The 24,854-nt window shown below is 49.0% G+C and overlaps 1 protein-coding gene across 2 annotated transcripts in view; it reads left to right on the forward strand.

Moving 5' to 3' along the window:
* Window positions 1–24,854, forward strand: part of MAP2K5 (mitogen-activated protein kinase kinase 5) — a 1,262,070-nt gene that overhangs the window by 492,948 nt on the left and 744,268 nt on the right. For both annotated transcript variants that reach the window (XM_078683055.1, XM_078683056.1), the window contains one exon: window positions 9,876–9,915. In XM_078683055.1, the coding sequence (XP_078539181.1) occupies window positions 9,876–9,915 (40 nt within the window). The remainder of the gene's footprint in view (window positions 1–9,875; window positions 9,916–24,854) is intronic.

Here is a 24,854-nt window from a genome sequence, read left to right on the forward strand (position 1 = left end):
CCCCTGTCGGAGTTTTCGGTCAGCAGCAGGAGGCCAGACCCGTGTCTGTGGCAGCAGCATCCATTTTGTGATGCTGAGGCTCTGGTTAGATTTAACCGCGTTTAAGTAAAGTAACATGTCTTCTCCTTCTAGAAGGGTGGAATGCTACCCCCGTCGCCAGAACTGGCGAGGGGGTAGTATTCCAAAGTGTATGACACCTTACACGACATGTTTTGATAAAGCCAAACCAAAGTTAGCAATAACCGCGAGGATTATAATGCACTTAAGAGTATATGGTATGGCAATACCCTGGAACAGCTATAAGGAAATGGTTCCGAAAGCTGCAGACAGGCTCAGCTCATGCTAGAGCACCATCTCACATAAAACCAAGCACTCTGCCTCCAGGATTGTTAAGGCCTGCCATAGGAGTGACTTATAGGTGCATATGTGTTCAGATATAGGTTTAGATATAGGTATACTATATCTAAGCAAGGGGTGATTACACAACCTTGCCCCAGCTGAGTGATCAGCCAGTTGTGTCTGTTTGGATAGCCAGCCAGGGGTGGCAAAAGATATGCTGCAGCCCCTGGTAGGCCTTGGATGCACCTATGCCCTGGGTACCTATAGTACACTGTACAGGGGCTGATAAGGTGACCCAATATCCAATTAGTTATGCACCTAGGGCACATGGAGTCCATTTTAAAGAGAGATCAGATAGCTTGGGGCCCTGATTAGCAGGGTCCCAGGCCAACTAAGTCGAAAACCAGCTAAACACAAGGCAAAAAATCTGGGGTAACCATAGTCAGGTATCCACCCTCCTACAGTGGGTTACTGCCTTTGTCACATAGATCTTTGTGTTACTTGCAGTTCAGAAGTTACAATCATAACATAGGACAGTAACCAATGAACTGTCATCAAAGAGCTGCATACAAACATGAATGGTATAGTTAGAACTTCTCTTTTTTTGTTTTGTGATATAGTTAGAACTTACCCAGTCTTCCATTATTCTAATGTTGCTAAAATGAGTATGTTTGGGCAGATATACATTTTTATCAGTAAAGCTGACCCCCATGGAATACTCATGTGATTCATACACCTTGTAATCCTCATTGGCTTATATGACATTCCCTATAGACTGATTTACATACTTGTATGATTCATTGTCTCTGTATAATGTGTGCGTTGTGTAAAGTACTGACACACACTACACTGATAGTAGCGCTATACAACAAATAGAATGCATATGAGAGAAGGGCTACGTAAAGATGAGGGGCACTGTTGGAGGGTGGCAGTGAGGGAATCCGAGGAGGAGGTAGTGGGAGGGGCTTCATAGAGAGATGAGGGGCACTGTTAGAGGGTGGCAGTGAGGGAATCCGAGGAGGAGATTGTGGGAGGGGCTATGGAGCGATGAGGGGCACTGGTGGAGGGTGGTAGTGAGGGAATCCGAGAAAGAGGTCATGGCGTGGAGGGGGGAGTTAGGGAGAGATGAGGGGCACTGGTGGAGGGTGGCAGTGAGGGAATCTGAGGAGGAGGTCAATAGGGGGAGGTGCTATGGGGAGATGATGGGCACTTGTGGCGTGTGGCTGTGAGGGAATCCGAGGAGGAGGTCAATAGAGGGGGCCCTTGGGAGATGAGGGGCACTGTTTAAAGGTGGGAGTAAAGGTATTTACGGAGAAAGAGGTTATTGGTGCGGCACCAAAATAGACTTTCGCATCAGCGCTGAAGCCGGCCTTTCTGTTTTTGTTTATTTAATTAGCAGTCGGGTCATAAGGGCTTCTGTGGCACATACTTTAAAGTGCGTGCTAATTATATTTACTACTAGATTCAATGTTTTAAGTTTGAAGGTGATTTTACTAATGTTTTTACAGGGGAAATTAAAGTGGAGCCTGATGGTGCCTGATATGGGCCTGGGGCCCAAGGCCATCTGTTAGATAAGGTGCACTGGAGAGGAGTTGTGGATAATCAAGCCTGTAAGGGAGTGCGTTGCAGAGTCTGGGTCAGGTGGAGGTAGTAATGAAGACAGATTCTCCCTGAAGGCTCGCACAGAGGGAGCCCGCGAAGTGTCACTTGCCTGATACTGCCACCTCAGAAACCTCCTCTCCCCATCAAAGGCACATTACATGGAAAAAACACTTTTTGAGAGTGATCACATTTAGAAAGAGATTTGTGAAAAAGTGCCTTTTACTGGGTCTTGTAAGACTAAGAAGAGATAAAGGAGGGCCCTGAAGCAGGCCTGCCTAGCATATATGCGACAAATCGAGCCCGCAGTGGCGGATGTATGACATTACAACGCATGCTTTTACATCGCATGCCTTTACAACGCAAGTATTACAACGCAGTCCATTACAACGCATAGTGCTTTGGGGTGCTGGATAGTGAATAGTTTAATTTACTATTCCAACTCCAGTCCCCGTGGACACTAGGGAAGGTTATTGTATAGTAAATTAACCTATTCCCTATCCTAGAGCTCCCCCCAGAGCAATGTGTTGTAATAGTTTGCGTTGTAATGGTTGCGTTGTAAAGGCTCTGCGATGTAAAAGTTGCGTTGTAAAGGTTGTTTACCCGCAGTGGCCCACACGAATGCACCCCTGACCCACCCAAATAAAAATTCCTGGAACCGGGCCTGGGCTACAGTGACGTGTAGCCTCCTGGTGAACCGCATAGGTACCCACATCTCGATAGAGAAGGTACTGGTGCCCACATGAAACAGTAACCTCCCCCATCCCAACCCCACTCTCCCAAAACACGCAAACAGGTAATTACTGAAGCAGCTTCCGACACATCTGAAGCTTTAGCTGTTAATTACAAGGCAGTGGGGTGTCGGGTTGTCCTGCCTCGTAACCCGAGCCCCCATTCAGACTCCATTAATCACTTTACAGTTAACGCGGCGGCGAAGGTCAAGGCAATGGAGACGGCCCGTCAGGCGCAGGTAAGCAGATTCCCTTTCTGCAGGTAGGATGGCACGAGGAGTACCCGGGCAGGCGGGCGGGCGCGCGCTGTCGCTCCATTGTGATCCAACTCCGCTCCATAATTAAATGTTAAATTGGTACTGTCAGTGCTCCGTAAGGCGAGCCGGGCGCCCGGCCTCGCTGAAACCGAGCCCCGGCGGCCGCGGATGAGTTCGCACACATCCTAATGAAATCGCCCGTCTTCCCTTTTCATGCGCCTGGAAACCGGAGCGCCTGTTCGGAGGGAGAGGGATCGCCTTTCCGAGCGAGGACGATTAAGTTGCCACGGTCTCCACTGTGATAGTCACGGAGCTGGACCGTCCTCTGGCTGTGGGGCAGACGTTTTATCCCATATCGATGATGGGCTTTGACCAGTTGTGGCTGGACATCTGTAGAACCCTGGGCCCAAGCAGTGCTTAATTGGGGCTTTTGGGGGCTACCGCTACTCATTTTTGGGGCCCGGGCTTCATTGTTTTCGCATTAGAATTTCATCCAGAGCAGAAGAGGAAAAAAACACAACACCAGGGACAAAAGAAAGAGAAAGGCGGAAAAAACAGTGACAACGGGAGAAAGCAGAGATAGGAAAGAACCAGCAAGAGAGAGAGAATGTGGCAGAGAGTGTCTGGTGGTAAATAAAAGGAGCAGGAGGCGGAATCAAGACTTGTTATTCAGTATCTCCAATATTGGTAGCGCCAACCGCAGGACTTGGGGCCGTGGAATTATTGTTTTACAAATTAAGCACTACCAAGGATCTATCCTGGGTTTTGCCTGGTGGATCAGACTGCAGTAGTTCCACCCCAGTGTGTCTGCTTTGGACCTTCCTGGGCAGAAGCAGAGGAGATTCGAACCCGTGTATTCACACGGGTTTGGCTGATGGTGGTCTGACAGCAGTGACGTGTCTGGCCTTTACATCGCCATGTCTTTGGCTGTCTGGCCAAACAGTGAATTGTAGGGTCCATATGTCTCTGCTGGGTTGTGGCCTACCAGTAGTGCAACCTTGCAGCGCTGCTGACAGTTTGGCAGTCTTGTCAAGTCAATAGTGGGGTGTGGGGTCTCTGTTAAAGTGGTACATTTTGCTGTTGAAGGCAGATGGCACTGAATGTTAAGCCTGTGTCTCTACTGGCCCTTAGTTGATAGTGGTCAGAAAGTGGCGTGTGTAGAACCCAGTGTGAATGTCTAATGTGTTAGTGCTTGTACGTTCCACAACAGGGCCTAGATAACAGTGCCTTCTTGGACACAGCTGGCCCGGACAGAAGTGGGACTTCTGCCCTACCTGTCAGTGCTATAGAGTGACCAAGTTTTACCAGCTGGTGGTGGACCGTCGGTCCATTTGTTGGTGCTGAACCTTCAGGGACAGTGAAATGTCAGATACAGGCAATGTGGCTTGTGTGGCAATGTAGGATACATAATCAAAAGCGTGGGAGCGAGGGGGGAAATACATTTAAAAATATTTTGAAAAACGTAGCACAGGTATAAATCAAGTAAAGTGATTGTTTTATGTACCAACTCCTTTCCAGGGAACCGATGTGAATTGACTCCTGTAGGCCTGCAAATGGTGGCTCTTGGAGTTCTGTCAAAGAGAGGTTTGGCTTGTCATCTGAAGTACACCGGTTATGGCCCAAGGCCTTTACAGGCCCTAACGTGGCCGAATAGGGGAGCCACCCTTTACCTCAGACGGCCTAGGGTCAAACAGGCAAGCCGTCACAGGGAGAATCTATTTATCTCTGACTCTCTTCACAACAGGACGCCCTGGCACTGGGACACCCTGGGTATTGTGAAGAAAGTCCAGAACCTTATCCCATGAAATATTCAGATGGGTTAGGGTAGCTAATCACAGCAAGGAAACTGCAGAATTGCAGCACTCCGCACAGGTAAATGCCACCACAGAGCCCTATAGCAATAACAGTGGCCATCTTTGAGTAAGAAGTTACAGTCCTACCACATGCAAGGACATGTTGTGACAGCAAGAATACACCATGTAATAACCAAAATCTTTAACATTGGCACAAGTACATCATTTAATAAAAACATTTTTCTAAAATAAAATGCAATAGTTTTACACAGAAATTCTAGTTCTTAAGGATAATTAAATGTTTGTCTTCTGTTAAGCATGACATAACAGAGACACATGGCAGAAATCTGGTAGTAAGTGGTGCCACAGCTGCAGTCAGCAGTGGGTACTGTGATTAGAATGGGTCTCTGGAAATGCATACCACGCCTACACCCAAGGAAGATGTTAGGCGTATCATGCTGTAAGTTTGAGACTCATTTTTGCGAAAAGACCCAACGCAATACACTCGCCTTCCAGAAGGGTCCCTAATGCAAACTCTGGCGAGAAGGCATAAATGGAAGAGATTCCTTCGCCCACCATTAGATTATACTTTAAATAAATGAAATATATCACCGGCTGGTGAAAGCGGTGTGATATACATAAAAGGACTATCTGAATAGTTGAACGGCAACTGACATCTTTTCCTATCCAGGAGGAAGGTCGGTCCACGTTGGTAAGTGTGCTGTGCACTTCTCTGAACGTATTTGTCTTTGCTGCCAATATTTCTTGTTTCCTGCCGCTGGAAAACGTTCAGACTATTATTTCTATGTTAACTTAACATTCTTTCCGTTTATTTTTCTGTTTATTTAGATAATACCATTAAAAAACTGAAGTAACAATAGGAGCAAGTTAAGAGTTCGAATCTGTGTTTTGACATTAGGAAACCACAAGGCAGTACTAAGTGGAGGTGTAGTGACACTGTGGACATACAGCTTCTTCATCAGACCACCCCTTCCCTTAGAACAGCACAGTTCCCCAACACCTTTTCTACCAGTATGGGGTGCTTCTGTTTTTTTAGGTTTGGTCCCAGGAGTGTTAAGGAAGGTGGTGCACCAAGGTTCCCACTATCCCATCCCGCCAACTAACTGGTCAGGGGACTTGCACCTCTGGAGGTGTTGGGCATCCTACATCAAGTCAGGCTGCTCCTATATCAGCTTGCACTATGAGGGAACCTGGGAGGTTTCAGTGGTTCATCCTCAGCATGTCGAAATCTGTTAGATTAATTTTGAGCATGTCGAAGTTTGTTGGAGTGGTTTTGGGCACTCAGCAGATCTTAGACCTCCTTCACTACCCTTAGTGGGGGCTGATGCTCCTTATGATATTATATCTTCTTCTGTCGTTGCGCTTCATCAAAGAATGGTAATGGAGAGCTTTGGTACTCATGGCCTCCTTAGTTGTTCCTTTGCGCCACCTCGAAATGTACACCGTGTGATTTTTTTTTTCTTCTAGCTCAGTAGAACCTACTCTGTGACCATTGTTTTGCCATGGCTTCTGTCTTGTAACATTTCCTAGAGGGTTTGTTCTTGTGTTACACGGATGCCAATCTGCTGGAGGCCTTCTCCTGCCTCCTCTGGCCCGCCAAGGCATCATCATCCTTAAGTCCTAAATGTGCATATTGGAAAAATACTCCATTCTTCACATCAACATGCTGGAGAGGAAGACTGTTTTTCTAGACTTAAGTCTTCTTGTCCTGCCTGCGTGGGGAAAAAGCCATGATTGTCATGGAGAGCACGATTACCTTGTTCTTTATTAACAAGCAAGGGACATCCACTCTCACCCATCCTGTTGCCAGTGAGGACGTCAAACAACAAGTCTGCCTTTCAGAGCAAGCTTAGCTGTGCCCTTAATAACTGCGAGATGGAAATATATACTTGTGATTTCTATTACCTTCCACTGATTGGGATTTCCTTCAGCGGATCGCTTCAGAATTCCAAATGTGAACAGTATATCCAAATACCTCCCATCCTTCGGGGATATATTACAGCTGAGTTGTTCTTTTACTCCTCTCCCCAGTGTTTCTCATTTCTCAAAGATGCAAACGCTTCACTGGATGCTTCATGATCCTGAAGGACTCTTATTGACTTAACACAATCCAGTTTTTAGGCCTGATCAATCCAATAGTAGAGGGTCCTTTTATAAAGAACATCTTCATGTCCTGGTGCTGTGCCCTTGCCTTTAATTTATCAGATGAATGGTCTCCTACCTGTGAGTGTATTCTGTGGACATTTACAACTTGCTGACAATATCCTGGATGTGTTTCCAACTGTCAGGACCAGGTCTGCAAGAGCCCACTTCCAATCAACTTTGAGATGTTTTTGCCACTGGACGTGCTCAAAAACGTCAACACCCTCTGTTACACCATAGAAAATACATGTTGTTTTTTCTGGCAAGGATACATGTGGAGTTCTTATCTATATGCTTTTGGGCCTATAGCAATTCAGATGTGTGCTTTACTCTTTAAAACCCAGTTGGAAAATTACTTTTTTAGGGTCCAATAAATTATTTTGTCTCTGTTCTCAGGGGCTCGTTTTGGCGCTCTCAGTATTAGCTCATAAGCTCTTTTAATCTTTCTCAACCAGTGATATCAAAAAGGTTACTTAAAATAGTGTTCTTTATCTTGTTCAGAGTTTGATAGTTTATGTTGGGGGCAAAGTGTTCGTCCGTACTCATCTGTCCTTCCTGACAGTGGTAATGTGGTTCTCTTCTTTTCCCAGATCATCCTCTGAGGTTAGAAGGATGTTGCATCATTGCATGTCAGGGGCTTGACAGGTTTAATTTTAACAGAAATAAGTCTGTTTCTGCACAGGTTTGTTGTAGCCTTTTCTGGCATCTCGCCTTTCCTGAGACGCAGGCTTGTAAGATTTCTTTTGTTCACTGTGTGGGCTCTTGTGTTTCAGAATATCACAAAGTCACTGCACTCCCTGTCTCAAAAGGGCACGCGGGGACATCCTGACATCCGCTCCTTTTTAATGCCATGTCCCTCTGGGTGTTAACTGCATTTCAGGTACTTGGCTACTCCGCAGCTTTCTGCTTACACTAAGCAATGGATGTTAGTCAGATGGCCTGCTTGGCCAGCACCTTTATATTACTTTGTTTGGTTTAGATCTGATCATGTCTGCCCACCCCTTCGATAGTTAATGCTTATCAATCTTCCCATGAGTCTGGGAGCCGATCTGTGGCTGTAAGTTCAAGCTACCCACTACAGTCACTGTTTTACTGACAGTCCTGTTGTGCCCCTTCCACCAACAAGCATGCCCACCTTGCCATCTTGTGCTGTATTATAGATCTAGAAAAAAGGGTTGAGGCATTTGGAACCCGTGCTTCATGGTGCATAATTTGTAAAAAAAATATACAAGTTCTGTTACTTAAGGGCTTATGGTTGGTTTTGTGGTTTGTAAACTATAATCGCTTGCTTTCGATTTGTTGGCTTTATTTGTTTTAGGCTGTCCAGTATGTCTTTGTCCATCCCATGGAGCATTCGTAGCCTATTTATCACCTTCCTGACTTGCTTCTTGTATTCTTCCACGAATGCTTGCTTTTTGTAAACAGGCCTTTAAATGTGTTTCTTATCTTGTCACATTTGCCTTGCATTCAAAGACAGAGGTCAAATGACAGGCTCTGTGAGAGAGCTTGGTGTTTACTTTTCTTTCGCTGGCTTCCAAGTGAGAGAATTTATGTGACATTCTAGCTGGGTTTTGGGGATGGGAAAGAAAAGTTTTTTTTCTAGCACATGACAAAATGTAAATGCCTGTAAAAACTGTGCAAATATTTCAGAATAGATCAGAATTAGGAAAGCAAAAAAATGAAGCACATTGTTTGTAACTCTGAAGTGTGTTGGAAACAAATAATTGAATATGATCAAAATAAATCAATACCGTAGGTGATGCCATTTCCCCACATTATCATTTGTGTGCTGTATAGTTTTATCAGTAAAACAGTATTTGCAAATGTAATGGTCATTTCAATTGAAAGTGTGTTGTCTGTAACTGCAGTGTGCTACCACAAAATGCATACTCCACTCTACACCACTTCACTTTACGATACTCCACTCTACACCGATCCACACTACGACACTCCACTCTATAACCCTCTGTTCCACCTAACCCCACTCCATGTCCCTCCAAGTCCCTCCACAGCCCTCAACTTTACACCATTCTACCACACTTTACTCCACTGTATGACACGTTTCTCAGTTCTATGCCACTGCACTCTACTCTGCAACACTTTGACCCACTCCACTTCCTGACAATTTATTTCAGTCTACGACACTCCACTCGACACAAGTCCTTCTACGCCACTTTACTTCACTCTATTCTACGCCACTCTACTCCTCAATACATTACTCCACTCTGCGCCACTCTATGCCACTTCACGACACACTAATCCGCTTTGTGCCACTCTACTCTATGCCCATCCACTCTATACCCCTCCACTCCACAAAACACTACCAACACTCTACACCATGACACTTTACTCCAGGACACTCTACTCAACAACACTCTACTCCCCTCTACTCCACAGCACTCCACTCTGCTCTCCCACTCTGCTCCACTCTTTGCCACTCCACTCTTTGGCATTCGCCTCTACGCAAACTAACTTTTATCCATGCTGAACAGCAGCCACACTGGTGTACAATATGGCTAAAATCCACTGGCAAAGCCAATAGCTCTTGCGTAGGTGTGACCTATTGACTTTGCCAATGCTGCCTCCTACTTTGGGGGATTGGCTGTTGTCTACAGTGTAGGCTAACTAGTGGTATTTGCCAGCTGCCCCTTAGGCGTAGGAGGTAGGTGAGATCCCATTTCAAATCAAAAGTTTTAAATTCTTGCTGTCCAAGAGATGTTCCAGTATTTATTCTCCAGTCTAGACATCCTATCCATCTGGATTAAGGGGGAATACAATTAGAGAGTCACATGTTATTGTTGTTATAATAAATTCGTTCTAAAGGGTGCCAAACTGTCATTGATATGGAATCAAAGAGCCTTACCAACCTTAACCCCTGAGAAATAACGACTTTGTGATGGGGAGTAAACATCTGACGTAGGCTGTATCTCTTCGGAGTGTGCCATGTGCTACATGTTAACCCTTATTACGTTATTTCTCCTCTCTCTCTGCAGAGCTCATCATGTTCCAAGTGGCAAGATCCTGGCTGTCAAGGTAAAGCAAGAACATCATGTGCCTTATTTCTTCAGCTGTGGGCATGCCATGTCTAATAAAGTGTTATTTATGAGTGTAACTGCTAGGGATCGTGTTAGAAATGGGATCCCTGGCTGGCCAGGGCTTGCGCCAAAGTCAGTCAGAGACCACCATTCCCACGTCAGGGCAAGGGAGTTACACGCCAAGATAACCCCAGCTCACCCTCTAAGTAACGTGACGCGAGCAGCAAGGCTAATCCCGGAGGCTATGTAGGTTAAGTGTTTGCGCGCGCACCCAGCAACAACACCCAAGGCCCACCACAAAGGAAACTCCACACAAGGTTATATATAAAATAGCCTTTGTATTGTACCAAACACATTAGATAAAAACACACACTTTACAAGGTGCCAACAGGCACGGGCAGAATTTACAGGGGATATGTACAAGACAGGGCCACATGGACCACTGTCAGGAATAGGCACTTTTAGAACTAGAAATACTGTTAGAAATAGCACGTTGTAGATCATAGAATAATTAACACTACAGCACAAAATAGCCCTTGTAGCACACAACCAGTAATCACTGGTACCAGGTAAGTACCACCTATGCAACCCTAACCACCTTAGGAGAATATTACGCAGGGAACCTGGGCTTCACTAGCACACCTGTACTAGAAAATACAACCACCTAAGTATCACCATACATTTAGGGGTATAAGCAAGAACACATTACACCTGATGCATCACAACATTCAGAGGTGTAGGGAAGGAAAACACATGATGCATAAACATACATTCAGCGGTGTAAGAACAAGGCACATGATGCATCAAACCACATTCCGAGGTGCAGCACAGGAAAACACATGATGCATAAACATACATTCAGAGGTGTAAGAACTATTGCGCAGCACTCACATAAGCCACCACCTGTGGCAGTCCCTAGGCCAACTGGCCTCTCTAGGGCTAGGACGCCCTGTGTCCCAATGTCAGGGCAGGCTACGCAGGCAGCCAAACAAGAAGGCAGGGGGCCTAAACGGAGCAGCTGCCCACTAAGTGCTGGCCAGCTGAGGAGACAATGGGGCCAATGCTGGAGCCTCGTGGCCCTAAACAAATAGAATGTCCCCCTGATGTTGAAGTCCCCCCTCTGGGGACTCGAAATCAACAAATGGCCCCAAGAGCCTCTTGGGCTCTAAACAAACACTGTGGCACTCCAGAGCTTCTCAGGGCTCGTAAAAGAATCGTGCCCAGGGTGGGGGGAGCGGCCCGCTGTCTGCCGGGGCCGCTCTACCACCCGAGATGCCCCAAAACTGGTGGAGCCTCTCGGGGCTCTGAAACAAAGCAATGCCCCAGGGTGCTGGAGGAGGGGCGGGCACCGGCAATGTGCCCCGACGCCCCCTCTCCTGGAAATGGGGCCCGGAGCCCTCGTGGCTCGAGAGAAGATGCCCCTAGGTGGAGCCTCTGCGGCTCTGCAAACAAATGCCCCCAGCACTGCCAAACGGAGCCCCACTCACCGGCTTGCAGGACTCCTCGTCCGGTCCCCGTCTCCTTTCTCACCCGGTCCCGCTCCTTGGGCCGGGTCCTCTCACAGGGGGCGGGCGGGGCTCTCTCACTTGCGAGAGCCTCGCAGGGGACCAGACAGCCTCGGTAGGCTTCTTCTGTGCGCAGCGCTGGGCTCCTCTTCCACACCGGAGCCCCCCTGCCCCTTCGTTCGCCCTCTTCTCCTCGCGCTGACTGCGGAGGCGGGACTTCCGGGCAGGCCGCGCTGCAATTGGCCGGCCAGCCAACCACTTCCGGGTCGTCGCAGGCAGCGCGTCGGCAGCGGGGTCTGTTCACACTCCTGGGCGGCGGTGGTAAAACACGGGGCAACACGAGGGGTAGGCTCCCTCTTCAATTTAATTATAAAGCGAGGTGGGCACTCGCTTGGGGGGCATAAAAACGGCATATAAGCGGGGTGGGCACCCTCGCCGTAATTCAGCAATTGGCGGGGCCACACGCAGGGTAGGCACCTGCTCTCCCCCCCCCCACAAAAACGAGCAAGGGGTCAGCCACACAGCGCTCCTGGCAAGGGAAACCACGCACTTCCAGGCGCTGTGGGGATAAAGGGGTAAACGCAAAGTGCTCCCCAGCGCTACTGGCCCAAAAGTCCAGCAAAAGTCCTTCAGTAGGTGCGGGGGGCAAGGCTGGGCCCAGTGCCAGCTCACAGGGTCCTCCTAGGCAGGGAGGCAATCCTTAGTGGCGGTCCTCCTGGCGCCCAGCAGCAGCAGCAGCCCCCCCTCAGCAAAAGGATCCAAGAAGAGAACTGATTGCAAGGGGACACAGCCCCTTTTTATACATTAAAATCCTTTGTCTCAGGGTGCAGGGTGGGGGAGAAACCAGTCGCAGCTGGTTTTGGAGTACTTTGTTTTCCCCAGCCACCCTTTCCATTCACCAGGCAGGCTAGGGTCATCAGTCGCACCACAGGGGGCAGAGCCAGCATTGTGTGGGGAAAGCCCAGCCCTATTCAGGTCCCAGGTGCACCACTCCCTCACATCACACATGCTAATCTCAACACTCACCACCGGGCAGACCCATCCAGGCTCCTGGAGCCAGGCTCACCAGCCAGCTCCAGCCAATCACGTGCCAGCACACTCACTGCACACGCATACCCATGTCTAGAAGTGGCACTTCCACACTAGACACATACACGCCGCATACATCATTGCGCAGCATTCAATCACACGAGTCCGCACATACCAGACTCGAGCCTGCACACCCACCGCATCAGGAACTACCAGAGACACATTCCCCATGCATTCCTATGGGAGGGCAGGCCTATCTCACCACATGCACTCAGAGTGCGCACACACTTTCCACTGGGACACAGTGAAAGTGCACAGAAACCAAAAATCACCATCACCAGGTCACCATTAAAAGCAAAAAGTTTAGGGGTGAACCTGCAAGAGGGGGCCAAGTCCAACAGATCGTAAATCCTGTTTCCTACTCCAACCTTTTGTATTAGTGTGTTTGTGTGTGCAATAACCAAAAGTACTAAAGCTAGGGCAGGGTGGGTCCTCGGACAGTGGACCAGACTGAGCATGTCTATTGGAGAGTAGAGGGACAAGGCTGGGCTTGTGCCAATTGCCCACTTGGTATTCTTGTATTCAAGGACAGTCTTCCAGGTGTATAGCTACTACACAGGAGAAGCGTTCTATGTAAAAGTTTGCAAAGTGCACATATGTGGACAGTGATATCTGGCACTATTCCTTAGAGTGCATTCCCTATTGGTTCATACCACCATCGACCTTTCACCCCTCCTTACTTTCTGAGAGCCCATGTTTAATGGTGGCCGGCACTTTATTGATGTACAGCTTAAAATGGGCCAGGTGGCCTGTTTTATGTGATTGTGTACATAGGCAATTTCAAAATATAGTGAGTTTCTCGTAGGACAAAGTTTGATTGACTACAGTGTGTTGAGTAGATGGAAAGTCTCACATCTGCAGTAGATTATTTATGGAGCAGAAAGGAGAGCGGCAACGTGGATACCTGCTGGATATCTTTAAGGGTTGTTGACCAACGGCTTTGTTGTTTGAAGCAAAATGGTGGATAATTGTAGTACATAGAAATGTAGCTTACTCCTCAATAATTGCCGGACTAGTTTTAATGCATACAACAGTTTTTCTCTCTTTGGTCTGAATATGAATAGTAAACCATTATTTGTTCTTGATTAAATTATGTTTTGGTATGTGTTTACGGGGCAAGAGGTGTATCCTGCCATGCAGAAAGGACGTTCAAGCAATTCTGAGTACAAGGCGCTTAGTTGCTTCTCGATTTGGGAAATCGTGCTTCTCAGGAACCGCAATATGTCTGAGTGCTTGGCAATACATACTCCCCTGTCGTAGGCTTTAAATACCTCCCACATTGTTGCCCATGAATCGACCGAGCCCATATTCAGCTCAAAATATGTCAGCACAGCTTCCCGCAGATCAGCCGAGAAAGCTGCATCACTCAGTGACTGTCCAATAAACCTGCATTGTCTTTTGCAACCCTCGGGCCTGGGGACCGCAAATGTAAAATCACAGGGGAGTGGTCTGAATAAGTTATGGGTAAGTGTGTAGTGGATCGGAACCAAGGAGCCAAGCTATGTGTAATCAACCGAAAGCCGAGTCGTGTCCACATATCTTGTGGTGCGGAGTAGTGCGTAAATGCCATGACGTTCGGACATCGAACTCGCCATATACCTACCAGACCCAACGAATCGCATATGCCTAAAAGCTCGCGCTGTGCACTGGGCTTTGTGTCAGGGGAGCTGGCCATGCCACCACAGTCTTGATTTAAAAGGAGGTTGAAGTCACCACCCAAGCACATGTAGTCTGCACCCAGTGGGAGAAGCAGTGCAAGTAAACTGCGAAAAAAATCCGGATCAACATTGGGAGCATATACACATAGCATAGCAAAGCGGTATCCCATCAAGTTCGCAACGACTAGAGTGTAGCGACCCTCCCCATCACAGAGCACCATGTGACATTAGAAAGGTAGACTCTTATGTATTAAAATAGCTGTGCCTCTGGAATATGGGAATATGTGCTGTAGCTAGCAAAGTAACGGTGTGTGCCCCATCTAGCGGCAAAGGAGACGAAGAGAGCTGTGGGAGATAATGAGTCTCCTGGAAGAATACAATGTCTACTTTGTGGCGCTGTAGATAATCTAACATCTGCTTACAATTCCTGGCGTTGTTCAATTCCCTGACGTTCCAGGTGAGAATGTTCACATCAGAGACCTTAGATAGAATGTCTGCCATCAACCCATGTTACTAAATCCATGACTTGTGCAATTTGATGAGAACCAGTACATGGAGAGCAGTAGTGAATCAAAAAGTGTCAGCATGAATATGAACTTATTTAGTGACTTGAAACCCACCCCACCCCCACCCATCCCTGTAGACCTCAGCGCACAACGCCCTGCAAACTATACAGTGGAATAAAGCACTGTGACCTAAAGAGTATCTTCAGCTCTTAATAATCAAAAGGTGTAACTACACTGGGGGAAAGGGGGGGGAGGTGGCAGCGCCATGCCAGTGCCTGAAACATTACAGTATTTCTCAGGTAGTAACACCACAATGAACAACAAACAGTACCCCTTATTCATGTGCATAAGGAGCGCTAGTAAGCCTACATTATTCAGTAGAAAAAAGATCTGCACTAGCCATAGATCTGCTATGTGGTGGGGAACTACCCTGCTTATCACTGATCCTATGTCCATCTCTCACCTTGTAGCCTTTGCAAAACTCCTGAACAGCATGCAGAGAGTCAAAGATCTGAGACCAGCCCTCTACGTCCACCCGGAGGCTTGCTGGGTAGATCATGCCATATCGTAACCCCTTGTTTTGCAATGCCGTCTTGACCCCGGTATATTTGTGCCTTGCCTCCTGCACCAACGCCGTGAAATCTGGAAATAGAGGCAATATATAGCCCTACCAGGATAATGTTCCAAGCTCTCTAGCAAGCCTCAGGGCAGTGTCTCTGTCCCGAAAGTTAAGGAGACGGGCAATAATGGGCCTAGGGAGGCAGCTAGGATTAGGACACGGCCCCAGGGAACGGTTAGCTTGTTTCACCATGAAAGTGGCAGTGAAGGCCTCCTTCCCAAAAAGATCTGTGTGAATGATCCTACTGCCAGTCTTATGTGTCACTGCACATAGTGAACCTATAATTACGGCGTGAGCTCCGAAAAAATGGTCGCTTCGGACCCCGCCGCACTTCACAGCCCAACACCCCTTGTTCCTGGTAGGCCTCGCTACAGCAGCCCTGGTTCCATCGCCCTCCAGCGGGTTCAGGCTACATCGAGCCGGCGAAGGGCAGGTCCCGGACTGTTCTTCCCCCTCAAAATCAGCACCTGCCCAGCTAGCGGACGGCCTCCAGGCTCACCAGCAGACCTCAGGGGGAAAGCAGGTCAGAGAACAGGGCCTAGATTGCGAGTTCAGATGAAGCCCATGCCTGGGGAAAGGAGCGATCCAGGCCCCGCTCACAATGCGGCCCACGGGTCCGGCGGATCTTCCCTCGCTCCTGCGGGAAATATTGGAGAGCTGACGGGTAGGGCGCTAAACTGCACCGCAGTCTAGCTGCACCAGCGCCGCGAACGGAGGGCAGGTCCCGGACCCCCTCCCCCTTAAAATTCTAGCCCGGCTGGGCGGCGGCCCCCAGGCTCACCCACGGCCCCTGTCACCGCGGGGTAACCGGGGAAAAGCAGGCAAAGATCAGGGCCTAGACACCCGTCCCAATTGGTGCCGAGGCACGGGGGGGAAGCATCACAGGCCCCACTCACCTCGCTGTTCACAGGCCCAGCGGGTACTCCCCTGCTCCTGCAGGATAACTCGAACGCTGGTTGGTCTGGCTCCCAAACTGCGCTTCAGCGGCGGGCCTCTTCCGTAATGACGGCGCAGAGCAGGGACATAAGTGCATGTTGCATATCTGCCAATCCTGGTGGGATATTTTAACAATCTGATGGGTGAAACTGGTTTGCCGGAGCCAGGCTAAAAGCATGGGGCCGCATAGTCGGAGCACCTGTTCGTGGGATGCAGGATGATGCCGGATTTCGACCGGCCTAGCTTCAGTGCCACGCGGTCATTACGGTCAGCTGCCGGGCCACGCCCCCCATTCTCTGGCAAGTTCACTGTACTTTTGCTTTTGGAACAGTGCAGCAAGATCTCGAAATATCCCCTCACAGGACCTATATTGTGATGATACATTGATATATATATATATATATATATATCAACCGCATAGGCGCCATTCTTGTTACAGGTCTGTGACATTTTGCACATACACGCAATACACGGAGATCGATACCTGTCTTCATTTTGACGTCACCTGAGGTATCGGGAGCTCGGCACAGGCCATCATTTTGACATAACACGACTCATCTTTGGGACATCCTTTACCCACAGACACTGCTTGCATTAGGACGGATTTTAGATTTATTCATCTTCTAATTCAGGACAATTGTGTTTTTGCTAAATATTAGAATGTTGTGCATTTTGTGTATACGATTTTACTGTTCCAAGATGGCGGTTATTTTCGAGGCGAGATAAGCATACACAATTGTTTAATCCTATGTTAATTTCTTACCAGGAAATGTATGTAAGACACACAGTTTTGTCACTCCGTTGTATGATCAAGACCTTCCGAGGTCGAAACGCGTAACAGAGGATTTATGATGCAATAAATCCCCTTTTCATGAATTGGAGCGTTGGTTGGTTTCTGTGTGATCTGAGAGCGTGTTTAATCCAAAGTTCTGCCTGACTGAAATGCCGGGTCTTTTCCAACAGCTAACGCGGCACCCCTCAACGGGCTGTGATTTCCAGAAAGAGTTATTTTCTGTGGATATGTTACCTGAGAGCGCGTTTAATCCAAAGTTCTGCCTGATTGAAATGCCGTTTTTTTTCCGCCGGCTAACGCGCCACCCCTCAACGGGCTGTGATTTCCAGAAGGAGTTCTTTTCTGTGTAGATAGATATATATATATATATATATATATATATATATATATATATATATATATATATATATATATATATATATACATATATTACCTACTGGCGGTCGCCAGTAGGTAGTTATAGTTAGGACCTATTATGCATCGGAAATCTGCAACATTCTATTCCCAATAACTTTGGCGCCGATTGATGAATCTTTGAGAAATTGTCCTAACTTTTGGCCAGGTCTGGTCCGCTCCTATCCTGAAAGTTTCAGGGTGATTCGTCAAGTGGGGGCCGGGAAAAAAGGGTTGTCCCAAAACGTGTTTTCCCTATGCAATTTCCCATAGGACCTTTAGACACAGCTACAGTCCGAACGGCTGAATGGAATTACATCAGATTTGGAAAAGAGATAGTCCTCAGTTCAGACTTGTACCTTTTGCTTAAATGGTGTCAATCTGTTCAGTAGTTCCTGAGAAAATTATAGTTAAAGTAATTTATATATCTATGGGCACGAAGGATCCGCGAAGTGTGCGAGGATTGTCATCGTACCATAAGCGCACCCTTCCGATCACGCGCTGAATGCTAATTGGCTGCCAAGTGGTTGTCAACATTCGAAACCAGGAACTGTTAACAGCCATTTTGTGCCTCGGTAGAAGCGAGGCTGAGGAAGTCAGTGGAACATGTGTGCAAACGTAGACAGGGGGCAGGGTAGAAATTATTTTACCTTCTAGACCTGCTTAGGGGGCCCAAAAGTTTTTTTGAAACCTGGCAGATGCGTGTAGGGTGGCGGACTGTGCCCTAAAATAAGTTGTTTTTATAATTAGTCCCCGGGGGGTTAAATACCAGGGGCAAAATTATTAGATTTTATGTGGGGCCCAGAGGGGCCTCCCAGCCTCGGGGATCGTCACTCCCCGGGGCTAAAAAGAAAAAAAATGGAAGGAGGAGTCCAAGGTCCCCAAAGCCGCGGGGACACCCACCCCCTGCGGCTTTATGTATTGTGGGAGGGGGACTGCGTGGCCCCCCTCCTGGAGCACTCAAGGGTCCGTTATCCCACAGGGCTACAAAAAATAATGGTGGGGGGGGCTGCAAGGTCTCCAAAGCCCCAGGGACAACCACTCCCCGGGCTTTATGTATTGTGGGAAGGCCGGCTCTTGCAGTATCCCGGGGTGTCCATCCTGCCCTCCCATAGCAAGGAAATCTGTTCTCTCTTTCAAAATCTAAATCAGATTGCTTTTCCACATGGGGAGCTGCATGTTAGTAGCTCCCATGTGGAAAAGCAATGCCGGCTCCCAAACGCGTAGAAGTTGTGCACCAAAGGCGCTGGAGTCGCGCACCCTACAGATTATGAGTTGTGCATCCAGCGCGTGTACACCAGGGGGCTGCACTGAGCGCTGCGCTGGGTGTGCGACTTTTAATTTTACCATAAAAAAATAGCCCCTATCAGTAATTTCTAATATTCCCGGGGACCCTATCCCCGGGGTCTTATAAAAAATTTTGGGAACCGTGTAGGGAGCCACAAGGCCCCCACGGTCCTGCTGGCTCCCCGCGTTCTTTGGGAGCCGGCATTGCTTTTCGCATGGGGAGATGCTAACTTGCATGTGGAAAAGCAATCTGGTTTGGATTTTGAAAGTGAGATGGGTGCAGCTGCAGGCGTGAATGAGTCAATGGAGCTGGGGAGCCACAGTGATACCCGCGCATCCTTGTCCACCAGAAGACCATTTGGGAATGCCTGACTTTAACATTGCCGCCGGGGCCTATGCCTGATACTTTGAATGTGGCCCTACTCCTGGGGCTGCTCTCCCTTTACAGCTCTGAGCAGTGAGAAGCGGTGAAAGCGGAGGTGGGGACAACGGTCCTTTCTCCCCGTGCGGCGGTTCTACCCTCTGAGGCGTCTGGGCTGAGGCTCACATGAGGTGCCCCGAGAACAGCTCTGCTTTCCATTGGTGCCAGGGTGAAACTAATATAAGCCACGATGCTACGCCTCGCATGCCAAGCCTGACGCTCTTATAGTGACCCACAGTCACCTTTGGGCGCTCTCCGATACCGTCACCACACACAGTGATCACTCCTGAAATACTGCCTGTACCTGCCTAAAATGACAGCCGCAACAAACCCTCCTGCGTCTCTCCTGACCTTATCTCACTCCTCCCCCTACCACCTATCTCTCCCCACTCTACTCTTCTCCACTTTCCTCCTACTGACCTTTGCCCTCACCTGTCCTGGCCCTTAGTCCCCACCCTGTTTATCTATAAATTTTCCCTTGTCAATTGAGATCTAGCTATTTTGTCTGATGCCCGAGGGAAGCACCTGGTTTAGCTATAGGGGAGACAGTTCGGGGATTCCCTCCTTAGACGTCACTTACCCAGTCGGTCTTTAGACAGACTTCCTTTCGTCTCTCATGTTGTCTCTTCCCGCATCCTCCTTCTATTTACGTCTCTCCTTCTCTCCTCTCTCAATGTATTGAGACTGAACTATTTTGTCGGATGGCCGATGGAGATTACTGGTTTAGCTATAGGGGAGACAGTTCGGGGATTCCCTCCTTAGACGTCACTTACCCAGTCGGTCTTTAGACAGACTTCTTTTCATCTCTCCTGTCGTCTCGTCCCGCATCCTCCCTCTATTCATGTCTCTCCTTCTCTCCTCTTTCAATCTATTGAGACTGAACTATTTTGTCTGATGCCCGACGGAGTTACCTAGTTTAGCTATAGGGGAGATGGGCCGTGGATTCCCTCCTTGTTCGTCACCTACCCAGTCGGTCTTTAGACAGACTTCCTTTCGTCTCTCCTTGTTTTTTTTTATTTTATTTTTTTAAAATCTTTTTATTGTTTCAAAAGACAAACAAAACATGAGGAAGGACCATAACATATACAGAGTGTCTCACTGTTCCCATTTGGGAAGGCATTATCATAGTCCAACAATTCAACAAGGCACTTTAGATCTCAAATCTGAACTTGCACTGTGCTATCAAGCCCCTTTAGTAAAATAATAATGTCAAGCCGCCCAGAACTCTAGACTGTTATACAGCGCTCCATGCGTAGTCATCCTAAAAAAAAACACTATCCCCCCACCCCTGCTGCAAGTGCTGTATCTCAATCACCGAGTGTCGTCAGTGTATAATTCTAGTGTGTGAGTCGTGCGCCGTGCGTCTCCCACCAGATATAAGAATCTCCGTAAATACCCGGAACTTCAGGGACCACACCCCCGCGCCGAACTCCACAGGGCCCGAAGATGCTGCCTACAACTGTACCCCCTCCGACGATGCGCCGAGGTCCGAGTCAGCGTCTCCCTCCGGCGAACTGAGCTCCATCACTAAAACCTCCCACGCTCGCGCTGCTTCCAGGGCCCTATCACTATGGGATCTGTGGGCCTGCTGCAATCGCACGGACCCTTCGCTGCTCACCCACACAAGCATTGCCGCCTTCCATCTAGTATATCTAGGGCCAACCGCTGCCTTCCAACGTGATGTGATTTCCCTCTTGGCTAGCACTAGCCCCAGATCTATAAACCTGCTAGTTATCTTATTTTTACTGGTATGCGGAAACCAGTGCAATAGGCAAGCTCCTTTATCCAGAGTCACCTGCCGTCCAGTCACTGTACAGAGTAATGCGGCCACCTCCTCCCAATACGTTCCCAGCTGAGGACAGTCCCACAGCATATGGCTCAGGTCCACATCCTGTAGGCGGCACCGGGGACAGGTTGCAGTGTCAGTCCTAAAATACTGATTGATTTTAGCTGATGTGAGATACGCCCTATGTAATATAAATTCTAGTACACTTCCATGCTCTTTTGAGTATCTGTAACCAGGTGGCGTCCGGGATTGCCTTATCCAAGTCCGACTCCCAACGCTCCCGTAGTTGCTGCAGCAGGTTAAGCCCCTGCCCTAACATCCGCTTATATAGACAAGTAACCGCTTTGCACGTACCCGCCGCCATCACCACATACTGACACGCTTCGCTCGTCGACAGTTCAGAGAGGCCAGCGCCCCAATGCTTCTGTATGGCCGCGATCAACACCGCATGTATCAGGTAATGACCACGCGGGAGCCCAAAGTTATCTTGCAACGTACCAAAGGGCAACAATACTCCATCCGCATAGAGGTCTCCCACCATCTGTACACCTAGGTCCTCCCATTCCGCCAGAACAGACCAATATCCGCCGTGTCGCAACGCTGTGCACATCCCCAGCGGGATCTCAGGTGCTTAAGGACGCTGCACCCCGATTCTATTGTGGAGCCGTTTCCAGCAATGCCTCAAGGTGCTCTCCACCATAGATAAATCAGTAACCCTCAGTCGTTGCTGCAGGATCACAAAAGACAATACATGCCTCGACACCTCCGGTACCGGTCCTCCTCCCGGTCCTCGAAATTCCAGTGCCACCGCCTGAGTAAAAAATTGAAACTGCGCTGCAAATAGTACAATTCAAAATCAGGGGCAGCAAGGCCACCCTCAGCTCTCGGGCGCATCAGAGTATCTAGCGCGACCCTACGCCGTCCCGCACCCCAAATGAAACTGCTCCCCTCGGATCAAAGGCGTAGAAAGAAAGCAACCGGCACCTGTATCGGCAGAGTTCGGAAGAAGTATAATAAGCGGGGAAGCGCCACCATCTTCAAAAGCGCCACACGACCTGCCACCGACAATGGTAAGGTCGCCCCTGACCATGATATACCTGTATTCCCAAATAGGGTAGGCTCCTCGGTTCCCACACCAAATCAGGCGGTAGTATAGGCGGGTTACATGTGCCAGTCACCGGGAAAACGCAGGTCTTAGCCCAGTTAACCCGTAGTCCCGATATACCCCCGAAGCGGGCTAAGAGGGAGCGTGCCCCCAACAGGACCTCCTCTGCATCCCCCAAAAACATCAGGAGGTCATCCGCATAAAGCGAAATATAGTGTGTATGACCTCGAAGCTGGAGCCCACTATACTCCCTCCCCATTCTGGCACGTGCTGCCAACGGCTCTACTGCGAGGGCAAACAACAATGGGGACAGCGGGCAGCCCCGTCTAACCAGGTAGGAGGAAGATATAACCTTACCCACTCGAACTCTAGCCGCCGCCGACGAATACAGTATTGCTGTCCAATGAACATAAGCCGCGCTAAGCCCAAAAGCCGTCATAACTGAAAACAGATAAGGCCATTCTAGGCTGTCAAACGCTTTGGCGATGTCAACAGAAAGGACAAGCGCCTGTCCCTCCATGTCACGGCCTCCATCCAATATTCCAATTAGCCTACGTACGCTACTGGCAGTATTACGCGTCGGGATAAAGCCCGCCTGATCTGGATGCACCAATCGAGTCATAAAAGGAAGGAGTCTCGTGGCTAGCACTCGACTCAGAATTTTGTAATCCGTAGTGAGCATGGAGAGGCCTGTACGCGGCTGGGTCAGTCGGCGGCTTCCCCGGCTTGAGGAGCGGAACAATGATGGCCTTTCTAGTAGAAGCCGGCAATAAACCTGTCTGTCTGGCCTCCTGGTATATCACCAATAATCTGGGGGCCAGGAGGTCAATATACGTCAGATAGAATTCTGCTGCCCGGTGTTTTGTTGCGTGCCAATTGCCTAATGGCACAGCGAATCTCAGCCAAAGTAATATCCTGCCCAAGTTCCTTCGCCTCCTCCTCCTCCAGTACAGGCACCTCCAACCCCTCCAGGAACGCCCGAGTTTCCTCCTCGCCAGACCGCAACTGGCTGGTATAGAGAGCCGCATAGAAGGATCGAAATTGGTTGTTTATGAACTTTTGCTCATATACTAACTGTCCTGAAGGGGAGGCCAGCGCCAGAATGGGCATACATCTTGTAACGGGGTCAGCCAGCCAAGCGAGCAATGTGCCCACCTTGTCTCGCTCCGCATGCGCACGATTCAAGTAGGCTCTATGATCGAAGCATCTGAGGCGCTCCACCCCTACCGCCACCGCCTCCCTCCGAGTCACCACCTCCTCGCGTGTGCCAATGCCGTCCGAATGCGCCCTTTCAGCCTCACAAAGAGCTAGCTCGTCCCCTTCAATGTCCCGTACTAGCAGCTTTCGAACTCCCACCCACTTGGCGATACAGATCCCGCGGACCCCCACTTTAAAAGCGTTCCACTCTAGGGCCACCGTCATAGCAGAACCCGCATTTTCGGCAAAGTAGTGTCCTACCCCTTCCTCCAATTCCGCACGAAAGGCCTGATCCTCCAGCATCTCCGGACATCACCTCCAAAGTGGCATCTTAGGGCGTTCCAACTCCCAGAAGAAATTTACCAATAATGGATTATGATCCGATATGGTGCGTGTCAGGTACTCACTACTGACCGCTAACGACGCTAGGCCAGCGCTACACAAAACGGCATCCAACCGAACATGTAAATCATGTAGAGCCGAGTAATATGAGTAATCCCTATCGGTCGGGTGATGTTCGCGCCAAATATCCATTAATCCCCAATTGTCTTGCAAATGGGCACGAATTCTAGCCAATTTGTTAATCGGGGCCGTGGACAGTGGAAGATGGGATCTGTCCGAGGCGACATCTACAACAGAGTTAAAATCTCCCCCCATCAACACTGGTGTTGTGAAATAGTCCGCCAAGGTAGAGGATAGAGTCTCCAGGAAGGACGCCTGCTCTACATTGGGAGCATAAACAGAACAAAGGGTCTCTTCACGCCCATAAAGGCGTCCCCTAACTGCAACATAGCGGCCATCAGGGTCAATCAGTTGATCCAACATTTGAAAGGGGACCCCAGCCCTAATCCAGATCAAAACTCCCCGTGCAAATGCCGAGTAAGTGGTGTAATAAAGCTGCCCTCGCCACCTGCACTGTAACGCATGCCCCTCAGCCCTAGTCAAATGTGTCTCTTGCAACAAAGCCACATGCGCTCCCCTACGGACCAAATAGGAGTGAACTTTATACCTACACTGCATGGAGTGCAATCCCCGAACATTCCAGGTTATGCATTTCACGTCAGGTGATGGACCCATGCCTACAAAGTATGATCCACTCAGACCAACCCCCACACTCCGATTACAAGGTGGCGGCATCGACCCACAAACACACAACACTTGACAGTTTTATGTTCTCGAACAAGTTCACCAGCAGCCAGTTTCCCCTAACAGAACTAAGTCCATCCCCAAACAACCCCATCCCACCCGGTCCATCTCCCTCCCCCCCCAGAACAGGCACCAACATAGTGAACCCCATCCAAACTACCCAAACTACGTGCCCCATACAAAGCTAAGACATGCAAACTAGTACCATCCGGTGGAGGGTGGATAGGGCCTAGGAAGCGACCTACAATGAACCAACAACACAATTATTGCCCGCCCCCGAATCCCCACTAGTACCGTATCTCCCGGGACCCCTTAAAGCCCCCCACAATCCCTGCGCCCGTAAACTCCCAGCCCTCCCCGTTACAGACATCCAGCCCCTCGCTCACTCATTGCTTCGCTATAAGCCGTTATGAAACCTAGAAAACAATAGCTATAATACTGCATTCCAAAAGGAAACTCCTAGTCCATAGTGATCGCCACTTCTACTCATCCAGCA

The sequence above is a fragment of the Lissotriton helveticus genome, chromosome 3_1 (genome assembly GCF_964261635.1).
Source record: "Lissotriton helveticus chromosome 3_1, aLisHel1.1, whole genome shotgun sequence".
NCBI classification, from domain to species: Eukaryota; Metazoa; Chordata; class Amphibia; order Caudata; family Salamandridae; genus Lissotriton; species Lissotriton helveticus.